We start from the raw sequence: 25,036 nt of genomic DNA, 5'->3' as shown, positions 1-25,036 counted from the left end.
ACCTTCGCAACCGGCACCTACTTCATCGACGCCGCGTGACACCGCTCCGGCGTCGCACCAGTCAGGTAAGCCGGCTAAGAAGCCTTCCCCGCTCGAGCGCCCTCCGGTTGCTGTGGCAGTGAGTCCAATCCTGCCAACCAGAAGGCGCCCTCGCAAACGCTCCGCCCCCATAGAGGTGAGTGCATCTTCATCTGCTTTGTCATCCTCTGGGCGTCGAGCGGCACCACAGGTACTGCAGAAAAAGAAAGCGGTACCGGTGCCCTCTTTGGACGAGCGAATTGCAGCCGTCCTTTAGGTGCAGCTTAAAGAACAGTTGCAGCAACTCCTACCTGCTCTCTTGGCACCGAACCTTCCAGTCCCGGTCCGGTCTGAGCCACTGGTACCGCCCGTGGAGCAACCCCTATTGTCGACTTCCACTCTGTCAGTACCAGTCCATTCGGCTTCCTCGGCTTCCATGCTGGTACTAGCCCCGGAACCAAGAGCTCTTCATCAGGCTGTCCAAACTTCTGCACCATTGCAGTCCTTGACTTCTCCCGGTGCCGCTTCCTTGCGGTCCGGCAAGTCGGCGCGTAAGACCCGACACCTTGATCCCTCGACACCGGACTCCCGGGATTGAAGTTCACAGGTTAGAGATCCTGATCTCTGGGGCGATTCTGAAGAGCCCCTGCTCTCTGAGGATGAGGTTTCCTCGGGTGAAGAGGACCCCTCTATACAGGATCCTTCTTCTAAACCAGGCCATTCCTCCTTTACAGTTTTTCTAAAGGAGATGTGCGAGTCTCTTTCAATTCCTTTGGAGGCTGAATCCAAAAAATCCAAGGCATTCCTTGATGCTTTGGACTTTGATCAGCCTCCCAAGGAATTTCTTAAATTACCCCTACATGATATTTTGCGGGAGACTTTCTATAAAAATCTAGAAACTCCCTTGACCATCCCAGGGGCTCCTCGCAAATTGGATTCCTTATACAAGGTCATCCCAATTCCTGGCTTTGATAAACCCCAGCTCCCGCATGAATCCTTATTGGTGGAGTCTACTCTCAAAAAGTCTGCGGGAGCAAGTGTCTATGCCTCAGTCCCTCCTGGCAGAGAAGGAAAGGCCATGGATAAATTTGGCAAGAGGTTGTACCAAAATGCTATGCTGGCCAATAGATCGGGTAATTATGCCTTTCATTTTTCCTTTTATCTGAAGCACCTGATTCAAAACTTAGCTTCTTTTGAAAAATACTTACCTGACCGCAAACGCTCTGCTTTTCGTCACTGTTCTTCCTCTCTTCTCCAGCTTCGGAAGTTCATGGTACGTTCAATCTATGACACATTTGAACTTACCTCAAGGGCTACGGCGATGTCTGTCGCCATGCGCCGTCTGGCTTGGCTGAGAGTCTCGAAGCTTGATGTCAACCATCAAGATCGCCTGGCTAATGCTCCATGCCTAGGAGATGAACTGTTTGGTGACTCTCTTGATTCCACCACACAAACATTGTCGGCGCATGAGACTCGCTGGGACACTCTTCTCAAAAACAAAAAGAAGACTCCACCTGCCCGACCCTTTTGGCAACAATCAGCCTATCAGCGCCGTTACGGTGCTAGACCCTTACCATTGGCTCCTCAGCAACCTAGATGCCAGCGTCAGCAGCAACGTCAACCACCTTGTACGCAACAGCAGCAGCAGGTGAAACCTCCTGCACCACAGAAGTCAACTCAGCCCTTTTGACACCATTCTCCAGGGCCTAGCCAGTATTCTACCATCCGCCCTTCTGCTTCAATCTATAGGAGGACGTCTTTCTCAATTCATCAGCCGTTGGGAGACCATCACTTCGGATCAGTGGGTTCTCAACATCCTCAGCCACGGCTATTCTCTCAATTTTCAGACTCTTCCCAAGTTTCAAGTTTATTAGGATTTTATATACCGCCTATCAAGGTCATCTAAGCGGTTTTTACAATCAGGTACTCAAGCATTTTCCCACCTCCCACTCTTCCCACCTCCAGTCTTCCAAAAGAGTCTGCTTTGAACACCCCTCAGTCCTCCCTCCTCCTTCAGGAGGTCCAATCCCTTCTCCTTCTGAATGCCATAGAGGAAGTTCCTCTAGATCAGAAGGGGCAGGGATTCTACTCCTGCTATTTTCTGGTACCCAAAAAAACCAGAGACCTCAGACCCATATTAGATCAAGTTTAAGTTTCAAGTTTATTTGTTATTTGATGAATCGCCTATTCAAATACTAAGCGATGTACACATAATAAAATAGATTTCTAAAATGTACATAATCTAGACAAAACATTAACAAAGGAATAAAATCAAACTAATTAAAACAAAACAAGCATACAGTAGGACAGGAGGGGAAGAAATACAATTTTAGATAGGAGAGAATCAACAATTAAAGGTAAAACAAAATAGGAATGGGAAGACAAATAAGTAATTAAAGATAAAAATACATAAAAAAGCATATAATGAAAGAGCAATTAACATTTCAATTAGGTATTGAACGCATCTTTAAAAAGAAAACTCTTAAGTTGGCTCTTAAATTTTTCCAGATTCTTCTCCTCTCTTAAATATAGCGGGAGTGAATTCCATGTTTGTGGCGCCGTTACAGTAAAAATAAATTGCCTTCGAGTGTTAATGATTTTAAGAGTAGGAATGACCAACAAAAGTTGGTCATTAGATTTTAAAAATTTGGGAGAATTATATGGTATTAAGGATTTATAAATGAAAGCAGGGGTTTTATATAATAAAGATTTAAATGTAAGTAGAGATATTTTGTATAAAATACGATGTGAAACTGGGAGCCAATGTGCATTTTGAAGTAATGGAGTTACATGGTCGAACTTCTTGGCCCCCACAATTAGTTTAATAGAGGCATTCTGAATTATCTGCAATCTTCTAATTTCTTTTTGAGCCATTCCCTTGAATAATGAGTTACAGTAATCAAGTTTCGAAATAATCATTGAATGAATTTTGAAATAGCACATATTTGACGAAATCTGTAAAAAGTAGCTTTAACCACATAACTAACGTGGTCATGGTAGGTTAGGTTTTCATCTAAAATAACACCTAAAATTCGAATCTTATTTATCTGTTTAAGGATAACCCCTTGGATGGAAATAGGAACAGCAATTTTATGATTGTCTTTCCAAGGGATCTCAACAAATGCTTGGTCAAAGAAAAGTTCAAAATGCTTTCTCTGGCCACTCCTCACTCAGGGCGACTGGCTATGCTCCCTCGATCTCAAGGAGGCATACACTCACATTCTGGTCAATCTGGCCTCCAGACAGTATCTCCGCTTCATGATCAATCACTGCCATTACCAGTACAAGGTGTTACCCTTCGGTCTTGCCTCCTCTCCCAGGGTATTCACAAAGTGTCTCATAGTGGTGGCAGCCTTTCTACGCTCCCACCATCTTCAAGTCTTCCCTTATTTGGACGACTGGTTAATCAAGGCTCCTTCATCTCAGGAAGTACTTCTTGCCACCAACCAGACCATCCTATTTCTCCAACTTCTGGGTTTCGAGATCAATCTACCCAAGTCACATCTCATTCCCACTCAGCGACTTCAGTTCATGGGAGCGATCTTGGACACTGTTCTCATGAGGGCATTTCTTCCATCCAACTGCCTTCAAACTCTTATTCATCTCTGTCAGCAGGTGCTTCCACAGCTTTCCATCTCTGCAAGACAAATGATGATACTATTGGGTCACATGGCCTCGACAGTTCATGTCACTCCCCTTGCACGTCTTCACCTGCGCGCTACTCAATGATCCCAGGCGCAGGATCCTTGCTCTCGACACATAACTGTGACATCATCTCTTCGTCAATCTCTACAATGGTGGTTGAAATCTTACAATCTATCCAAAGGCTTTCTGTTCCATCTGCCTCCTCACCATTTAGTTATCACCACCGACGCCTCCCCCTATGCCTGGGGAGCTCCCTTGAACGAATTCCAAACTCAGGGCCTTTGGACCGCCCAGGAAAAGAAACATCACATCAATTTCCTGGAACTCAGAGAGATGTTTTATGCCCTCAAGGCTTTCCAGCATCTCCTCTTTCCTCAAGTTCTCCTACTTTGCACAGACAATCAAGTTGCCATGTACTACATCAACAAACAGGGTGGGACAGGCTCTCGCCTGTTATGTCAGGAAACGCAAAGGATTTGGACTTGGGCGACAGCTCACCATATATTCCTGAAAGCTGTCTACATTCGGGGAGAGCAGAATTCCTTAGCAGACAATCTCAGCAGAATTCTCCAACCCCACGAATGGACTCTCGATCCCATGACTCTCCAGTCCATTTTCACTCAATGGGGGACTCCTCAAGTAGACCTTTTTGCAGCCCCTCACAATCATCAGCTGCCCCTCTTTTGCTCCAGACTCTACTCCCCTCACCTTCTGGCACCAGATGCGTTCCTACTGGATTGGACCAACCTCTTCCTTTACGCATTTCCTCCTCTTCCTCTCATGTTGCGGACCTTGTTCAAGCTCAAGAGGGAACAAGCCACCATGATTCTCATCGCTCCACGGTGGCCCAGGCAGCATTGGTTCTCCCTTCTACTTCAACTCAGTTCCAGGGAGCCCATTCTTCTACCACTGTTTCCTTCTCTGCTTACTCAGCATCAACAGTCCCTGCTTCATCCCAACCTCCAATCTCTGCACCTGACAGCTTGGTATCTCTCGGGCTGACCTCGGCTCATTCCCTTCTTTCTCAGCCTGTCCGCTCTATTCTTCATGCTTCCAGGAAGCCAACCACTCTACTATGCTATCAACAGAAGTGGACCCGGTTTTCTTCCTGGTGCCTTCTGCATCACCATGATCCAACTTCACTAGCAGTAGAACTGGTGTTGGATTATCTTCTTTCTTTGTTTAACTCTGGACTCAAATCTACTTCTATCAGAGTCCACCTCAGTGCCATTACTGCTTTTCATGAGCCACTTCACGGAAAACCTCTTACTGCTCATCCTTTGGTTTCCAGATTCATGCGGGGTCTTTTTAATGTCAAACCACCTCTCAAGCCCCCTCCTGTGGTCTGGGATCTTAATGTGGTTCTTTCCGCCTTAATGAAGCCTCCTTTTGAACCATTGGCCTCAACTCATTTCAAATTTCTCACTTGGAAAGTGGTCTTCCTTATTGCTCTCACCTCTGCCAGGAGGGTCAGTGAGTTGCATGCACTAGTTGCTGATCCACCTTTCACAGTCTTTCATCATGACAAGGTGGTTCTGCGTACACATCCAAAGTTTCTCCCTAAGGTTGTCTCTGATTTTCATCTTAACCAATCCATTGACCTGCCTGTTTTCTTTCCGAAACCTCATTCTCATCCTGGAGGCTTTGCATACTTTGGACTGTAAGCATGCTTTAGCTTACTAGCTAGAGCGCACTAAACCTCACAGATCATCTCCTCAACTTTTTCTGTCCTTTGATCCTAATCGGATGGGACATCCTGTTTCTAAACGTACGTTATCCAATTGGCTTGCTGCGTGCATCTCATTCTGTTATGCTCAGACCGAACTGCCACTGGAAGGTTCCGTCACAGCCCATAAGGTTCGAGCTATGGCGCAGTGTCTGTAGCTTTCCTCAGATCAACTCCTCTTGAGGAAATCTGCAAGGCTGCTACTTGGTCCTCAGTTCATACTTTCACATCTCATTATTGTCTGGATGAAGTAAAGGCTGCTTTGTTTACCTCATTGGAATAACTACGAGACGGCATTGTATCTTCCAAAACAGACAATATTTGTTTATTGTTAGTATAAAAACTTACAAAAGTACAGCAGCAAAGGCATAGCAGAAAAATGTATTGTCAGTTCAGAATATGCAATGGAGAGAAGAATTTGCACCCATATACTTAGCAGGGGGCTAGCAGTTCCCCGTAGCATAAGTAAGTGAATCTCTCTGGCTCTACCTAAAATACACGTGTTTTTTATACAGAGCAATTCTTCCTTTGTTCCAAAAAAGTCCATCCCCGAATTCTGGTTATGTAATTCCCTACTGGTACATAAAATAATGTATATTTAACTCCTCCTCTCAGTCCACGCCTCTCTCACCTCCACCCCCCTCCCCAGTAGGGGGGCCTTGCAGAAACGGAGAACTCTTGGTAAACTTTCTTTCTCCAGCGCTGAGATGACTTTGTAGATGTTAGTTAGTGGTTTTACAATTCTGTGCATCTTCGGGATGGTGTCCTTGTATGCTGAAAGTTGGCAAAGGTGACCTTTCAACAATCCAGCTGCTTGGTTCCCATAGCTTGGTTCAGAGACAGGGAGCAAATGTTTTGGTACCAAGTTCTTTCATCTCGCTACACCCACATCGTCCTGCAGGGATCCTTGCTCATTATAAAAGTTTTATGGCTTTCCAGGGTGCCTGGCATATGAAGTCATACAGCACTGATAACAGTTCAGCAGAACCTTGGAGAAATATCCTCCCAGCAGGGAATGGAGACAAAAACATTAGCATTGCAAAGGCTGCAGGTGTTTACAGACAGCAAGGTACAGGCTGGGCCTGGCTATGGGAAAATATAGGTCTGTAGTGTCCAGCATACACAAGTGAAAATATAGGTCTGTAGTGTCCAGCATACACAAGTGAGGCCAGTATGTCCAGTTGAATAATCTGTATGTCTAGGTTATCCATGTCAGTCCCCTCTTGGCGGGCTGAAGTATGGCAAGTCGGAGGCCCGCCACTCAAAAGGTAGCAGAGAAAGGAAGAAACAGAGGCGTGGAGGAGGGGCAGCCCTCCCAACTATCTAGCTAAACTGAACAACAGTACATGCCAGAACCAGAGGATGTAAGCACAAAAGGCTAATAGGTGAACAATAAAAACAACAGTGGGCAAAAGCAGAGGCACAGAACATAACAGGCATAGATTGCAGAACTGGGAGTCATCGTACACAGCATGAAAATTGGGATGCAGTGTCTCAGCAGGATTCCATAGCATCTCATAGAAAAAGGAAGAATGAACAAAGGAAAAATCACAGGGACAGCATTCAAGACAACGCATTAGTCATTGCTAATTAAAGAACAGCAGTGAGAGTCATTAAAAATATGAGAACCAGACCAGAGGAAGCTATGAAAGCAATAAATACATACAGGACATATGTTTTTCTGTTCAGGTTGTAGTATAAGAGGCAAGCTATCAAAATATAAATAAAGCATTAAAAGAAACGAATGACATGTCAGTAAAGAATAAAAACAAAACAAACAAAAAAAAAACGGACAAACTGGGCAGGTCCATAACCTAGCCTAGGCATCACAGCATAAAAACTATAATGTAACTTAAAAAGAATATACAGAATAAAACAATCAGTCTTTCACAGAAATAATGTCCTGAGCCAAAACTGAAGAAAAGATAAAGTCCAGCAAACCGGCAAAACGGGCATAAACAAAACATGGGAGAGAAAGTGTCCAAGAAAGTAAAAGTTCAGGATGCAGCGTTTCAAGGCACGCAGTCACTATAAACTATAAAGCCTTCTCCACTTGATTGGCAGTTTTCATGTCTGCACTGATGATTACTCCTAAATCTTGTTCTGCTGAAGTCCTAGTTAAAGTTTCTCCGTTCAAGAAGTACGTCCTGCATGGATTTCCGCTTCCGAGGTGCATGACCTTACATTTCTTAGCATTGAAGCCTAGCTGCTAGGTTGAGGACCAACTTTCCAATGTAAGCAGGTCCTGCATTTACTGGTCATAAGTACAGCAAGAGAGATACAAGATTCAAGTACACAATATGCAGAAGAGGACATGTTACATGGTGTAAACTCAGTGGAGTGCACAGAAAAATACCATTAAATCTATAGAACCTTTCTCTAAATAAGAGAACCCCTAACGGAGCAGCGCTCAGGCCATGAAATAGAAAAAAAATAAATAAAAAAGGTATTGTAAAAAGGCAATTTAGATAGGAAAAAACAAAAATGCAAAAAGGGAGAGAAAAATCTCCAAAAATGGCCAATGGTATAGTTGGTTTCCCCGGGGTACCCCACAAACCAAACAGAGAGACAACACAAAGATTACAGGGCACAAACAAACATAGAAAACACAAAAGGCGTGGAACTTTTCATCCAGCTGGCAAGGATTCAGAGCTGAACTTAGATCTGCAGAGAAATGCACAGTTATACAAAGACAAATGTCCATCATAGCACGAATCATAATTGTGTGCACACAGTGGCAAAGTAAAGTGCTATATAACACATGGCATAATAATCACATAATCAGAAAAGGCATCTAAACGGTTACTGGAACTTCTGAAAGAGAAAACGTAAGAATGTGATCACTCTGACTCGGTGCTCTGCCTATTTCATTCATAATGTAGACAGGGACGCAACTGCTAGGGTGTGCGTCAATCTTAAAAAATAAGCAAAACTTACTAGGTAAAGTAAGATACAGTGTACAATGTTAAATATAGAGGTATACTGAAGTATGACAATGTCAATTCAAAGGGAAAAAAGAAACATGTTAAATGTTAAGTGCAAGGTCATTTCAAGGTTACTGAAAGCATAACATTGTCCTTCTCTGGGTTAGAAAAAGGCTCATTGTAACAGGTCCAGAACAGCTCTGTAAGTATGACTGCGAAGACAAAGAAGAGACATTTTAACGTGACACCACCCCGGAGGTCACTTAGCCATGTTCCTTGCAGGCAGACCAGGAACCCTTGTCTGCCACCTGGGTCCCGCTACACTCTGAGGAGTGGGCACTGCTGCAGACTAGATGTAGCTACTTTAGTCTGCACTGTCCTTACAGAGTAACTATCCCCTTCCTCTAGAGTTTTAACTACCAAGTTTATTTTAAATGTATTTCTGTTTCCAATTGTATTTAGAATCTGATTGATAATAACACTTTATACAAACGTGCATGGGAAGAAAGAATTCATAAAGAACACCAGGATAAAGACACAATACGGGAAAGCAAGGAAGACTGTTAGCACAAAAGAATTATTCTCAATCCATCCGTTATCAATGTTATCAAGCCCATGTTTAGCAAATATTTCAATTTTCAGAAAAATATGGATACTTAACCTCTATCATTGTTAGTCTTGTACTTTAAATCCCCCAACACTGGGATACAAAGGCAGAGATGTGCCCAACACAAAACCCACATGTCTGACAAATGGTCGGTTTTTGTTTGTTTGTTTTTTCTTTTTTATTACCAGCAGACACACTTTTACAACTGCGAGAACATGTAATCTATCTGGCTCAATTCTCTTTAAATTACTCACTGCCTGTAACAAATCCACTGCACGCAGGATCAAACACTAGTTCCTTCGAGCTTGACAAAATTATATGTCTAAAATCACAGTCCTTATTCATGTTTATCAGTGCGAAACTCACATTCTTAATTCTGGCTAGATCCACATGCATTTTACCCTATTTAGCAACTTACACTACTATCCTGTCTGCAACTTTTGGCAACAATCATGCTGGCTTGCTTTACCAATCTTTCCCAGGTTTCCAACCTAAATGCTTTTTCCATCTCCCCGGGTAATTTCTCAACATCTGAGTGGAAGACTTCAGAGGGTGGTGGTCAACGGCACCCTCTCTGAGACATCGGAGGTGACTAGCGGAGTACCGCAGGGCTCAGTCCTGGGACAATCCCTTTTCAACATATTCATAAGGGACTTGACCCGAGGGCTTCAGGGTAAAGTAACACTGTTCGCCGACGACGCCAAACTATGTAATATAGTAAGTGAAAGCAATCTCAAGGATAGTATGACGCAGGATCTGATCACGTTGGAAAACTGGTCCTCGACATGGCAGCTGGGCTTCAACGCTAAGAAATGTAAGGTCATGCATCTCGGCAGCGGAAATCCATGCAGAACTTACACCTTGAATGGAGAAACACTAGCTAGAACCTCAGAAGAACGGGACTTGGGAGTAATCGTCAGTGCAGACATGAAGGCTGCCAAACAAGTGGAGCAGGCCTCATCCAAGGCAAGGAAAATGTTGGGATGTATCAATAGAGGCTTCGTCAGCCGCAAACCTGAAGTCATAATGCCGCTTTACAGAACCATGGAGAGACCTCACCTGGAGTACTGTGTGCAATTCTGGAGACCACACTACCATAAAGATGTGCTTCGAGCTGAATCGGTCCAGCGAATGGCCACTAGAATGGTCTCCGGACTCAAGAGTCTCTCATACGAAGAAAGACTGGGCAAATTACAGCTCTACACTCTTGAGGAGCGTAGAGAAAGGGGAGACATGATTGAGACATTTAAGTACATCACAGGTCGTGTCGAGGCGGAAAGCGATATATTCTTCCCCAGGTCACAAGGGGACACTCGCTCAAACTCAGGGGAGGGAAATTTAATGGTGACACCAGGAAGTATTTCTTCACAGAAAGGGTAGTAGATCACTGGAACAAACAAACTCAAGGCCACCAGCGTGCTCGACTTTAAGAATAAATGGGACATCCACGTGGGATCCCTACAGGGGTCGAGATAAGGAACTGGGTCATTAGCACTCAGACTTGATGGGGTGGGTCAGAAGAGTGGGCAGACTTGATGGGCTGTAGCCCTTTTCTGCCGTCATCTTTCTATGTTTCTATGTATGTTCATATTTACATTTCCTTACTTTAGAACGTGGTTTAATGTGTTTAAAGCTATATACGATGCGTTCAACAGAATCGCAAGATAAGCGAGTGTAGCAACAATAGGGCGCTGTGTAAAAGCGCGACTATAGGGTTATTTATTATAATAATAAAATGCTGAGCATGCATACGCAGATCAAAGTTTCGTCGTCCGTGAAAATAAATAATCTCGCCATCCGCGCTCATAGTCAAATGCGCACAAGATGGTTTATAGTCAAATGTGTGCAGTTAATGTTTCATCGTCTATGCACCCGCATAATCTTGCCATCTGCATTCGCGCTCAATTGTCTTAGTGTAATTTTCTGCATGCATTTGTCTTGATCGCATTTGACTATGAACTGTCCTCCTTATTATACACAGGTAATCTCTTAGAAACCACCACTGTCTTCTGGCACATGATTAATACCTTCTTTTTATATCCAACAGATCATCAGATTACACCAGAAAAGAAGAGAGAAAAGAATCAAGGAGAAGATCCTGTAGAACAAGTGCAAAGACAATCAGGAAACGTCTGTGAGAATATTTCCCAGGGAATTGAGAGGATTAACACAAAGTATTGTAAGCAGGAATCAAAGGAGCATGAAGACCCTACAGGAGACTCAAGGGATGGACACCTAACAGGGAGACCCTTCCAAATTAATAGTAGTGATAAAGTGACTTCTGAAATCCACCATGGTAAAAGAAAACAAAAAACACACCACAAAGAATTTACATGCATTAAATATAAGAGGAGCTTCAACTTTACGTGCCCTAAATGTAGTAAGAGTTTTCCCTTGTTTCCAGATCTCCAAAGCCACAAAAGCAATCATAAAAATGAGAAACCAGATACATTCACTGAGTGTAATAAAAAGTCAACTGTAAAAATTCACCAACAGACCCACACAGCAGTCAAACCATTTACATGTACTGAGTGTAATAAAAGCTTCACTCAGCTTTCGAATCTAAAACGTCATCAAATGATTCACATGGGAAACAAACCATTTACATGTACTGAGTGTAATAAAAGCTTCACTCAGCTTTCATATCTAAAACGTCATCAAATGATTCACATGGGAAACAAACCATTTACATGTACTGAGTGTAATAAAAGCTACACTCAGCTTTCAAAGCTAAAACGTCATCAAATGATTCACACGGGAAACAAACCATTTACATGTACTGAGTGTAATAAAAGCTTCACTCAGCTTTCAAAGCTAAAACGTCATCAAATGATTCACACGGGAAACAAACCATTTACATGTACTGAGTGTAATAAAAGATTCACTCAGCTTTCAGGGCTAAAACTTCATCAAATGATTCACACGGGAAACAAACCATTTACATGTACCGAGTGTAATAAAAGCTTCACTCAGCTTTCAAAGCTAAAACGTCATCAAATGATTCACACGGGAAACAAGCCATTTACATGTACTGAGTGTAATAAAAGCTACACTCGGCTTTCAAAGCTAAAACGTCATCAAATGATTCACACGGGAAACAAACCATTTACATGTACTGAGTGTAATGAAAGCTTTACTCAGCTTTCAAAGCTAAAACGTCATCAAATGATTCACACGGGAAACAAACCATTTACATGTACTGAGCGTAATGAAATCTTCACTCAGCTTTCAAAGCTAAAACGTCATCAAATGATTCACACGGGAAACAAACCATTTACATGTATTGAGTGTAATAAAAGCTTCACTCAGCTTTCATATCTAAAACGTCATCAAATGATTCACATGGGAAACAAACCATTTACATGTACTGAGTGCAATGAAAGCTTCACTCAACTTTCAAAGCTAAAACGTCATCAAATGATTCACACGGGAAACAAACCATTTACATGTACTGAGTGCAATGAAAGCTTCACTCAGCTTTCAAAGCTAAAACGTCATCAAATGATTCACACGGGAAACAAACCATTTACATGTATTGAGTGTAATGAAAGCTTCACTCAGCTTTCAAAGCTAAAACGTCATCAAATGATTCACACGGGAAACAAACCATTTACATGTATTGAGTGTAATGAAAGCTTCACTCAGCTTTCAAAGCTAAAACGTCATCAAATGATTCACACGGGAAACAAACCATTTACATGTACTGAGTGTAATGAAAGCTTCACTCAGCTTTCAAAGCTAAAACGTCATCAAATGATTCACACGGGACACAAGCCATTTACATGTACTGAGTGTAATAAAAGCTTCACTCAGCTTTCATATCTAAAACGTCATCAAATGATTCACATGGGAAACAAACCATTTACATGTACTGAGTGTAATAAAAGCTTCACTCAGCTTTCATATCTAAAACGTCATCAAATGATTCACACGGGAAACAAACCATTTACATGTACCGAGTGTAATAAAAGCTACACTCAGCTTTCAAAGCTAAAACGTCATCAAATGATTCACACGGGAAACAAACCATTTACATGTACCGAGTGTAATAAAAGCTTCACTCAGCTTTCAAAGCTAAAACGTCATCATATGATTCACACGGGAAACAAACCATTTACATGTACCGAGTGTAATAAAAGCTTCACTCAGCTTTCAGTGCTAAAACTTCATCAAATGATTCACACGGGAAACAAACCATTTACATGTACCGAGTGTAATAAAAGCTTCACTCAGCTTTCAAAGCTAAAACGTCATCAAATGATTCACACGGGAAACAAGCCATTTACATGTACTGAGTGTAATAAAAGCTTCACTCGGCTTTCACATCTAAAAAGACACCAAATGATTCACACGGGAAACAAACCATATATTCTACCCGAGAACTAAATTCTATATATAGCACCCAGAAAATTGACCCTGAAAAATCGAGCTATTCTATAAGCTTAAAGTTAGGCATGGTTTATAAAATAGTATTTACACATGGGAACTACGCCAACGAAGATGGTGTAAGTGCCTGTGACTAAATTTAAATGATGGTTAAATTTTCTAGAAAAGTAATTGAAACCCCAGGTATAGTTGATATTGAAGACTTAAGGGCTCCTCCCTTAAACTTTCTTTCTCTAATTTGCAGTCTGACATTAGTACTGAAGGCCAATATAAACAACTGGGTGTAATTCAAAAAAGTGTTCCTAAAGGGCCATAATAACAAAAATAACACATAAAGGAACAATGACTACTTCAAACGTCTTTTATCAAAAAGTGGTGCTCAGATTCCAAGATGGAGGATTGAAGAACTCAATGAGGGCAGAAGCCCTTAAGAGACTTTTATGGTATCGATCATTGCACCGAGTTGAAAAAGATGTTTCAAAGTACTAATTGACTGTAACTTGTAACGTTCAAATGTCCATAAAATGCAAAGATTAATAGTCCAATTTTTAAACGACTACGTATGTTAAAGCTTCAGTAGAGTAATAAACTTAGCTGAGATATGAAGAATGCATAGGTGTAACTGGGTCCTTAGTACTGAAGGGACACGTCTTGTAGTTTTCCATATGCTGTGTTTGAAGCTGTAAATCCAGACACTGTTTGTCTTCTCTTGCTGAAATACTGCAAGGCCATTTTATGTTTGAGAAGATGTGTGTTATCTTGTTGTGAAGTGAATTCAATTGTTTTCATAGCTGTATTTGCAAGCAGCTTTAGATAAGAGGCTCTGCTGATCAAAGCACTCTTTGGACTTCAGCCTTTAGATAGTAAAATGCTTGTTATTTCTTTAAAGTTTCATGTGACCTGTGTCCATATATGGTTTGCATTTACGTCACATGCTGACAACACTGATTCATGTAAAATGATATAAAAGAGTGGTAAAGCTGACAATAAAGTGGACATGTTTGGGAGATAATTTCTTGTCTCTAAGATACTGTCCCCAGATGCATCTGTCTTGCAAATGACAGACAGAGAGAATGTGGGGCAGTAATTGGGACCTAATTCTTTTCAAGTACTATTGTATCCAAAGCTGAGAAGTAGAGAGTGACATGGGGACGAGTACCTGCAGTTAAACACGGGGTGTGGGACAGGCACAGACTGTGTCCACGTGTCATTTTCTAGGCATTAAAGCATATATAAAATGCTAGTATTAATAAGTAAACATAAGAATAGCTTTACTGGGTCAGACCAGTGGTCCATCCAACCCAGTAGCCTGTTCTGACGGTGGCAAATCCAGGTCCCTAGTACCTGGCCAAAACCCAAAGAGTAGCAACATTCCATGCTACCTATCCAGAGCAAGTAGAGGTTTCCCCCATGTTTTAATAACAGACTATGGACTTTTCCTCCAAAAATTTGTTTCAGACCTTTTTTTTTTCTACCAATAAATTTTTATGAATATATTCCAGAAATAGCAAGCATATGGTCCTCATAAGACCGCTACAACCAAGTTGAAATCAGACATCCAGCTGTTCTATCTAATACAGAGAAGCTTATCTCTGTCTACTCCATTAAGATCAATTACATGAACCAACTGAGAGCTGAATTGTCCAAACTTTTTTTGAAACCAGCTACCCTATCCGCTCTTACCACAACCTCAGGCAATGTGTTCCAGAGCTTAACTATTCACTGAGTGAAAAAATATTTCCTCCTATTGGTTTTAAAGGTATTTCCCTGCAATTTCATCAAGTGTCCCCTAGTCTTTGTAATTCATGACGAATTGAAAATCTTAACACATGTTGTACAACTGGTAACTTAATTCAGTGATTAAATAAACTGCAGAAACTGCTTTTGGATTGAAATGAACTACTGTTAAATGGAATCATTTGTGTTTTGTCTGCCTTTGATGTGCCATCGAGAGTCTTATTTGCTGATCAGATTAATACCTCCTGCAATGTCCTTCCATCACGTGCTCAGTTGCTCAGGCATCTTACTGTTACTGCAACAGACTCATAGAAACATGATGGCAGATAAAGGCCAAATGGCCCATCTAGTCTGCCCATCCACAGTAACCTTTATCTCTCTCTCTGAGTCCCCATGTGACTATCCTACTCCTTCTTAAATTCAGACACAGTCTCTGTCTCCACCACTTCTTCCGGGAGACTGTTCCACACATCTACCACCCTGTCTGTAAAAAAAGTATTTCCTGAGCCTATCATCTCTTAACTTAATCTTATGCCCTCTCACTCCAGTGCTTCCTTTTAAATAAAAGAGACTCGACTCATGTACATTTATGCTCATGTAGGTATTTATTTAGTGAGAAAGTCTATTTAGATGGGAAATTTGTATCAACAGAAATTACAGTTCATGTAGGTATTTAAACATCTCATCTCCCCTCTCCCACCTTTCCTCTAAAGTATACAGATTGAGATCTTTTTTTTTTATAAATTCTTTATTCATTTTAAAATCAAATACTTAGTGCAAACAGCTAAACAAACAAGTAATATATCTCTTTGATTCAAGTAATATGCACTTTGATTCAATCAAATACTATACAATTATAAAATCCCATCTCCCACCCTCCCTCTCCCTCATCCCCCTCCCCTCCTGTATATGTATACTAATCTTTCATAAACCAAAGGGAATTAATATTACCATATCATATCATAATTTGCAATATTTTGTTAATGGGTCCCATATTTCCTTAAATTTAGTATGATGACCCCTCTGTAAAGAAAAAATGTTTTCAAACTTATAATTTTTTTTTAACTTTTATTTTTGCAAAATAATATACAACAATAATACAAAAGCCAAGTATACAAAGCTTGAGAAGTGATAGCCCAGAAAATAAACCCCCTCCCGCTCCCCAACAAAGACCCCAAATCAAAGAAAAATCCAAAACAAAGAAAAACCCCATCAAGCCAGCAAATAAGAAGCAATGCAATCATCACAGAAAAATTCAAATAATACCCCAAAATATAATAGCCATCAATATACATGATGAAGTCCCTTATTATGAAGACTGTGAAGCAGGTGTCTCTCTCCATTGCAAATAAATGTCCCAGACTTTATGGAAAAACCGTAGACGTCCATTTTTTTAAAACTGTCAATTTCTCAACATCAACAAAGTCCATCTTCCTCAGCAAGTGGGACAAGGTAGGTACAAAATTCTTTCTCCAATGGGCTGCTTTAAGTAGTCTAGCTGTTGTAAAAAAATAATAGGCTAAAATATGTTGATCCTTAGATACTGTCACCTACCGGGGTCTCGGTAAGGTTAAGAAGACCCCCGGTAGAGGGTAGCACACTCCTGACGTGGCTCCCAAAGGGGGAGACCTCACTGGTGTCTCACTATCTTGGGCTTTGCTAAAAATAAAGCACCGTGAGTCAAGTTGAACAAAAAATAATGTGTAAAGTTTAATTAGTCACTTAACACATAAATCATATCAGATATTATTATAGTCCAAGTCTCCTTTCTTCCCAAACAAGGGCAAAAAGAAAGAAAACAGAAAACAAAAAGACTTTAACTTTCACCCAGTCCAGTGAAAGCCCAGCAAGCTTTCTATCAGGTATACTTCCAGTCCAGGTTTTAGGGCTTGCTCTACCTGATCACACAGTCTCTGCAAAACACAGCACAATTGGTCTCTTAAGCAATTATCCAGCCTTGAGCTGGAGTCCTGGGCTTACTAACCAACACAGTCCAGTTTCTTCACCAGGTATTTACATTCTTGAATATAAAGTAAACTTTAAGCAGGAACAAAAGACAAAAACTGAAGCCTTACTGCAGGCTCCTAAACTTCCAGCCCTGATTAGCTCACAGTCCTTTGGGCTTCTCTTGAGCTTCTGCACAGCTGCAGTGTAGCCAGATAATCAGGTTGCTGCAGCACTGCTCTAAGCTTGTGTTGCAGCACAAACAATCAAAATTAGTCCTTCCAAAACTCCTCTCCACTATTATTCCTGTACAGCCTCGTACCTGCAGTGTTCAGTGGAAAGTTGCCAAGCCCACATCCATGGCTTCTTCCATAACGGTCTCTGGCATACACCCTTCATCCAGGTCCATGCTTTCTGGTGTATCCAGCGGCTCTGCTGGCTCCTGAGGCATTGGAGCCTCACACTCCATTGGCTCTGGAGTGAGGTCTGGCCTTCTCCTGGCCCAGAGAACTCTCTCTGCCAGCCTCTCTTGGGCAACCTCCTTTAATGCTCTGGAGAGCTGCTTAACCGGCTTAGGGCCACGCCCTACACTGGGTGTTTGTGTGCCTAGCTTGTGTGTTCTTGGGCTCCCCCTCAGGCTACAGGGCAGAATATCACTGGGAGCTTGATTAAACCTCTTAGTGTGACTGGAAGCTTTTCTGGGCCGTGCAGTTAACCTATACTCTGGGTACTGCTCTAGGCTAGAAGGCTCAGGATAGGCAGCTAGGCTTTCAGGATCTTCTTCCTGATCCTTCTCAGGGAGAGTCTAGTCTCGAGTAAGAGACTGAGACCGGGGTTTCACTCTGACATGACCGTCTCGGGGAGCGGAAATGTCACAATACATAAGATGGCTTCATATGTAATTAAGAATAATGAGCCTCAGGCGGATACAATATTCCTGTAATTAAATAATAAACATGAAGTACACGCTGCCAAAATCTTTGTATGACCGAACATTTCCACCAAACGTGAGAAAAATCTCCCACTGCATCTCTCCAGCACAAAGGACTCATAGTGTTATAAATCTTATGCAAGTCTTTTTTGCTTCTTCACCGGGGCATCATGGTGGCATTGCAGTGTTGCGGTAAGTCTTCGCCGTTTGGAGTTCAGGTCCTTGACAAAGCTGCGGATGGTAGATACCTCCTTTTGCGCCTGATGTTGGGAGACCGGAGTTATTTGCTGCTGGTTGTGTACAGCCCAAATTCGTCTGAATTTTCTTTTTTGCAGAAGTTGACCCAACTTTGTTCTTGTTATTCTGGGAACCCGCTGCTTCTTATGGGAGATTTTAATTTGGTCTTGGATCCCACCTCTGACAAGTCTGGCACCTTATCTGCTGCTTTGGGGGCCAGAGGTAATCTCCTCTCCAATTTTTATGATACCCTTTCTGTGGTGGACCCCTGGCGTCTTTTCCATCCTGAGATTCGGGACTATACTCATCTTTCTAGGGCCCAAAATACCTGGAATCGGATTGATTATATTTTTGTGCCTTCGGAACTGTTTCCCTCCATCGTGTCAGTGGAGATTGGCCCTTTGAATATTTTGGATCATACCCCGATATGGGTAGATGTTCATTTAGAAGCCGCATATATCCGTTCTCTCTCTTGACGCTTTCCATTCTATCTTGCACAGGATGTAGAATTTCAGACTTTTCCACAGGCCCAGTGGGATGACTATTCCACCAATAATGCCCATCATCGGGATGTTCCCGTCTTGTTCTGGGAAGCTGCCAAAACTGTGATTTGGGGCCATATTATCTCCTTCTGTGTGCTAGAAATAGATGTATCCATAGAGGAATTATCACCCTGGAACGGGCCTTAGGTGCGGCTAAGTGGTCCTTCCACTTGGCTCCTTCGGGGGAAACTCGGGAATGCTATTTGTCTACCCAAGAGGCTCTTAATTCTCTCTTCCATTTGTGCTCTCAGAAATGGGTGGCCTATCATAAACATCGCTTCCAACGATTTGGTAACAAACTGGGGCGCCTTATGGCGTGCTTAGTGGAAGCCGGGACCAGTTGGAAACCGATTTTGATGCTCCGGACCCCAGGTGGGAGAAGAGTGACTCATACGACGGACATTTCCGGGGTATTATTTGATTGCTTCCTTCAGTTGTACAGTGCTCCTGATGATGATCCCCCAGATTTATTGGCGGACTATCTATAGCCCTCGGGACTACATCGCCTATCGGAGGACGTCATGTCTACCCTGAATTGTCCTTTCCGGGCAGTGGAACTAGAATCTGCTATTAAAGCTCTCTGCTCGGGTAAGGCCCCGGGCCCGGATGGCTTTTCTGGAGAATTCTTTCCTCCCGTCTTGTGGCCCTTTGCTAGCTTACTTTAACACTGCTATCACTCGTGGCTCATGCTAATGAGGCGTTTATTACTTTATTGCTGAAACCTGGCAAAGAGGCTGATGCTCCCAGCTCTTATCGTCCTATCTCCCTGATTAACATGGATCTTAAGCTTCTTTCCTGTATGCTGGCCGACTGTCTCGCCCCTCATCTCCCGACGCTCATCCACGAGGACCAAATAGGATTCGTCCATGGTCGCCAGTCGGTCTGCTACATGCGGAAGGTCCTCTTCGTGCTAGCTCACTGTCAATATCACTGTATTTCAGCTTTGTTTGTTAGTTTAGATGCCTCTAAGGCCTTTGATAGTGTCCATTTGTCCTTTTTGTTTTGTACCCTTGAATATGTCGGGCTTGGATTCTTTTATCTGAGTGCAGTGCGTTCTTTATACTCTAATCCATGGGGCCTCTTTGTTGGACTCCTTTCCTATTCTTAGGGGTACTCGGCAGGGATGCCCCCTCTCACCCCTGCTTTTTCTTCTTTCTTTGGAACCTCTGCTCTGCACACTTTGTGGGTTTGAGGAGGTTCAGGGCCTTCTTGTCGCGGGGGTAGAATTGAAGATTTTAGCCTTCGCTGACGATATGTTTTTTATTTTTAGTAGGCCGGAAGATTCCTTACCAACGACGTTGGACCTTATTTCTGAATTTGGATTTTATTCTGGTCTCTCTCTTAATTTGGATAAGTCAGTCGCTTTACTCTTGAGTCTCGAGGTACGCGCGGCTTGGAGGGGTTTGTTTCCATTGGAATGGGCTGAATCCTCATTGACATATTTAGGGGTGCTTATCCCGCTTGACTTATCTCGCTTTTATTTTTTTTTAATTTAAATTTTTATTTTTCAAAATAAATATGCAAAGTATACAAATAATTATTATAAATATGCAAATATACATATATGCAAATATACAAAAGATAACTTAAACATGAAACAGACTAGTTGTACGTATCACAATTAATAAGCGGGAAGATAGTATTATTTATAAGTCAATACAACCAGTGTCTCATGTCAACTAAATCTAGCAGGGCCAGTACATATAATTTCAGCTGAGAGTATACGTGAAAAGAACTGAAGAGCGTTCCCAATGAGCATCATACTGAGCATCCCAAGTGACTTAATTAACTGACAAGAAGTGACTCTAAATATATTTTATTGGTATTACATTGAGATAATTTTATGTCAACGGTCCAAGTCACAATAAAGTTGAACAGGTCTCCATACTTTGAGAAAAGAACTAACAGAATGATGTTTTTCAGCTATTACACTTTCAAATTTCAATGTATTCTACCTTCGATAAGTCCTTCCAACAGTGCAAGATGTTTTTAATAGCCAAGAATAATAAGATGTTAAGTAAACGAGCATTGGGTTCGGGTATAGACTATGTGAGACCATGTTGTCCAAGAATAATAATTAGAATGGTGGATATGGTGCTCCAGACTTTATCCCAATACAATTTAATATGTGAGCATTGGTATAACATGTGCGGCAGTGTACCTTCGAATTTTCCACAGGACCAGCATAGATTGGAGCCTTCTTTGGAAAATTTATTGATTTTATGTGGCGTCCAGTGGGATTGATGTAGTAGAAAGTATATTGATTGAAGGACTAGAGCTGATCTAATCGATTTGAATACTCTGGTCCACACTTTCTGCCAAAGCTCATCATCAGCGGAAATGTCTAAATCTGGATGCCATGCACTCACCATTAGTGATATAGACACAGGTGAAGTTTGTCTCAATAAAGTGTACCATTTAGAGGAGCTATAGTAATAGTATTTTGAAGATCAGGTATTGGTTTCAATTTTAGAAGTTCCGGAATTGAAGCACACGCAACGAATTTTAATTGAAGCCAATTAATATATTGATTGGCTGGTAGATTAAATTTATCACGCACTTCTTCAAAAGCCAACCATCGATTATTACATAAAAGATCTTGCAGTGTCCAGATATCATATTTTTGCCAAATAGGCCAATTCAAGGCGATGTTATTGATTTTAAAAGTGTCATTGTTTCATAATGAAATCAATGTGGTGTCCTTCCGTTTGATTTTCATAATGCTATCAAAATGTATGAGAACCTTATATGTTGAATGGAAAATACAATTATATTTTTTCAGAGAGGAGGAAATTGACAGGATGCAAGCAAGATTGTTGGTACCATATAAGATTATTTCCAGAGACAGCCAAGAGGGGAGGGGGGGGGGTCAGATGTAGTTTTATTAAAAAGCCAAAATGAGCCCTGACGCATTATGAAGGCTTGATGATATTTTAAAAAGTCTGGAAAGTTGATTCCACCGTTCGATTTATAATTTTTTTATTTTTTTTTTTTTTATTTTATATTTATCAAATTTTACATTTTATAAATCAAGTATCCACTTGTACAGAAAGTTGAAGAAAAGCAGAAAAATAATACTCATAGGTAAAATACATAATAATCAACTAAATAAAATAAATGTTTAGCTTAAATTCAGCTCAAGTCCTCAAAATTAGATCCAAGATGGATGAGGCGGACATATTAACAGATGCTGACGAAAATCAAATCAAATATTAGGAAAACAAAGTCCCTTAGCTGAGGAAGGATATCATTTATTCAATTGGACCTCTCTTGATTTCCCTTCATCCAGTCGAGTTCCTGCCAGAAAAGCTGTCAACTGGAATGGCTCAAAGAATACATATTTCTTCATATGGTACTGTATTACACATTTGCAAGGGTGTCGTAGGAAAAAGGTCCCTCCAAGAGATATAACACCTGGCTTCATCAAAAGAAACTCTCGCCTTCTTCTCTGGGTTTCCCGTGCCAAATCTGGGAACATTAATATTTTATGTCCAAGAAATTCTTTCATTTTATTCCTAAAGTACATTCTAAGCAACCAGTTTTTATCTGGTGCAAGGGCCACCGTGAGAAGCAATGTTGCCGGAGATGCTAGCTCTCTGTCCGAAAGTTCCAAGATTGCAGAAACATTAAGTGGTTGATTATCCTCCTGTTGTTTAGGTGGTAATTTAGTAGTTTTCATTGGTAAGTAATATACTTGAGTAAGTGGTGGTAATGTATCCTCTGGAATACCCAAAATCTCTACCATATAACGTTTCATCATATCTCTAGGTGTCACAGAGGCTATCTTAGGAAAATTAATCAAACGGAGATTATTATTACGAGAAAAGTTCTCCAAATTTTCCAATTTTCTGCGCAAACTTGTGTTATCTTTTACCATTGCTTCATTAAGCTGTTTTGATGCTTTTAACTCCTGTTGTATATTCAGAATTGAGTTCTTGGATTCATCAACTTCAACTTTTATATTTTTTATATCATTTTCTTGAAGAGTAATTTTATTTTCCAGCTGCAAAAGCTGGGGCTTAACAGACTTGGCTAGGTCAGCAACTAAATCCCAGATTGAGTCCAGTGTTACTTCTCTGGGTTTTTCAATAACATATGAAAGATTGGAAATTTGAATAGTCTCACCGGTTATCAGTTGATTCTGGCAATCCTTCTGCTGGGCTGAAATGATCCCTGATGTTTCCAAATCCTCTGTACTTCTTGGACTCACCTGAAAACTCAGGGAGTCCATCTCCACGCTCCCCTCTCTGTTTTTCCTGGCCTCCGAGGGTAGGTGCTTGCTTCCTTCCGGGAGCTCCTCCACTCGTGGGGAGCTGGTAACCTGAGGAGGTGGGGGAGGTGCCCTAGCGTCGGGGCTGAGCGTAGTCTCTAGCCCCAAGGAGATCACCTCGTTTCCGCCTCTCTGAGGCGTCTCCAGCGGGGGGGGGGTGCCGACGCTGCCGGGATATCCTGCATCCGACGCAGGAGCTCTTCAATATTGCCGAACGAGGGGACCGCCGAACGCCGCGAGGCTCCAGCGGCGCTGCGGCCTCTCCTCTTCGGCATTCTGAGTAAGTAACTCTTTCCTTTCTGAAAAGTTTTCAGAAAATCTCCGGCGTGCTGCTCAGCGTCCGGGACCGTCGGCCATCTTGGATCCGGTCTGCGTTTTAATCCGATTTATAATTTTTAAGTTTGTGTAATGCTATCCGTGGTTGGCTATTTTTCCACAAGAATTTGCTTAACATTTTTTCAATAACACGATATACATTCTTCTGTAATAAGAAGGGCAACATACTTAATACATAGTTAATTTTGGGTAGAATCATCATTTTAATCATGGCCAAGCGCGCCCACCAAGTAATTTTTAATGGTGACCATTTAAGTGTTAAAGTTCTTTATTATGGATAACATGTAATCCTCATTTAGTTTTCCTGTATCCTCCAAAGTTGGACCTATAAAAATCCTAAATACTTCAATTTGTATGCATTCCAAACAAAACCAAAGCAGTTAATATTTTGTTTATCTTCATTGCAGTTCAGAGGCATTAGTTCAGACTTAGTTGTATTTAATTTATAGCCAGAGACCTGCGTATAGGACTCAATTACCTTGATGTCATGTGGGATAGAGTCTGGCGTTATGCACAGCATAACATTATCTGCATAGGCGGCAAGTTTGATTTCATAGCCACAGTATTTAAATCCTTGAATATCCGATCTTGCGGAACTTTGCCACAACTCCCTGCGTCTTCCGGGTCCACCCCCTCCGATGTAACTTATTTTTCCCGGAGCAGAGCCAGCATGCGGGACCTTCCAGCATGTGGCTGCTGAGTCCGCTCCAGAGCAAGTACATCAGAGTGGGGTGGACTGTCAGCTGGCAGCTACAGTCATCGTGGGACCTTGCTGCATGAAGGGAGAGAAAGGAGCAGGACTGCTGGAATGGAAGAGTGGTGGAGGGAAAGAAAGGGGGCAGGGTGGTATGGAAGGGTGGTGCTGATGGAATTGATGTACAGAGAAAGGGGAGAGACAAGGGGGAAGAATATTGGAGGGAAAGAAAGGGGGCAGATGCTGATTGAAGGGTGGATAGCGAGAGAAAGGGCAGACATTAGATGGTAGTGGGGAGCCTATGCTGGATGGAAGTGCAATGGGAGAGATAAGGGAGCAAATGCAGGAAGGAAATTGGAGGAGAGAAAGGGGAGCAGACGCTGGATGGAAGTAGACAGAGAGAGGAGAAGGTACTAGATAGAAGAGTTGGAGAAAGAGGGTACACGATGGAAGGAGGGGATAAATAAAAAGAGGGCACATGATGGGGAGAAAAGGATTGAGTTAGGGAAACACTGGAGGGGTGAGGGAAAGAGGTGGCAAGCTTTAGGTAGACAGTAAAAAAGGACATTGATGGGAGGGTAGTAAGAACATAATCTAGACAGATGCAGAAAATAAATTGAAAAGGAAAATGAGGGAAAGAAGAGAAAGGGATTGCAGAGGAGAGGTGTGGGAGAGAGAAGGAAGGAGATAGATGCCAGACTAATGGGGGTGAATGGAGAGATGGAAGGGGGAGGCATACAGTTTCTGGAAGGGGCATAGAAGGAGAGAAGATACCATATAGGGGAAGAGAGACGGCAGACAATGGATGGAAGGAAGAGAGTAACAAGAAGATGAGGAAAGCAGAAACCACAGAAGACAAAGGTAGAAAAAAATTTTCTATTTATTTATTGCTTTAGGTCTTTAGGAGACATGTGTCACTGTTTCTGTGATGCACTGTATGCAGAGTCCAGCTTCTTACTGGTTCAATTTAACCTTTGTCTATGTATTTCTATTTTATCTCCCCTTTTACAAAACTGGAGCATTTTTTAGCGCCAGCCGT

At 41.9% G+C, this 25,036-nt stretch overlaps 1 protein-coding gene across 1 annotated transcript in view; it reads left to right on the top strand.

The window, feature by feature from the left end:
• LOC117354975 (oocyte zinc finger protein XlCOF6-like) overlaps window positions 1-15,205 on the top strand; it is a 46,428-nt gene extending 31,223 nt beyond the window's left edge. Inside the window, exons 4-5 of the mRNA XM_033932932.1 lie at window positions 10,968-12,205; window positions 12,716-15,205. Of these exons, the coding sequence (XP_033788823.1) occupies window positions 10,968-12,205; window positions 12,716-13,306 (1,829 nt within the window). The 3' untranslated portion in view covers window positions 13,307-15,205. The remainder of the gene's footprint in view (window positions 1-10,967; window positions 12,206-12,715) is intronic.
• The last annotated feature ends 9,831 nt before the right edge of the window (window positions 15,206-25,036 follow it).

Source organism: Geotrypetes seraphini, chromosome 2 (genome assembly GCF_902459505.1).
Source record: "Geotrypetes seraphini chromosome 2, aGeoSer1.1, whole genome shotgun sequence".
Lineage (NCBI taxonomy): Eukaryota > Metazoa > Chordata > Amphibia > Gymnophiona > Dermophiidae > Geotrypetes > Geotrypetes seraphini.
The sequence above is the reverse complement of the archived record's forward strand: the minus strand, read 5'-3'. Positions and strand labels throughout refer to the sequence as shown.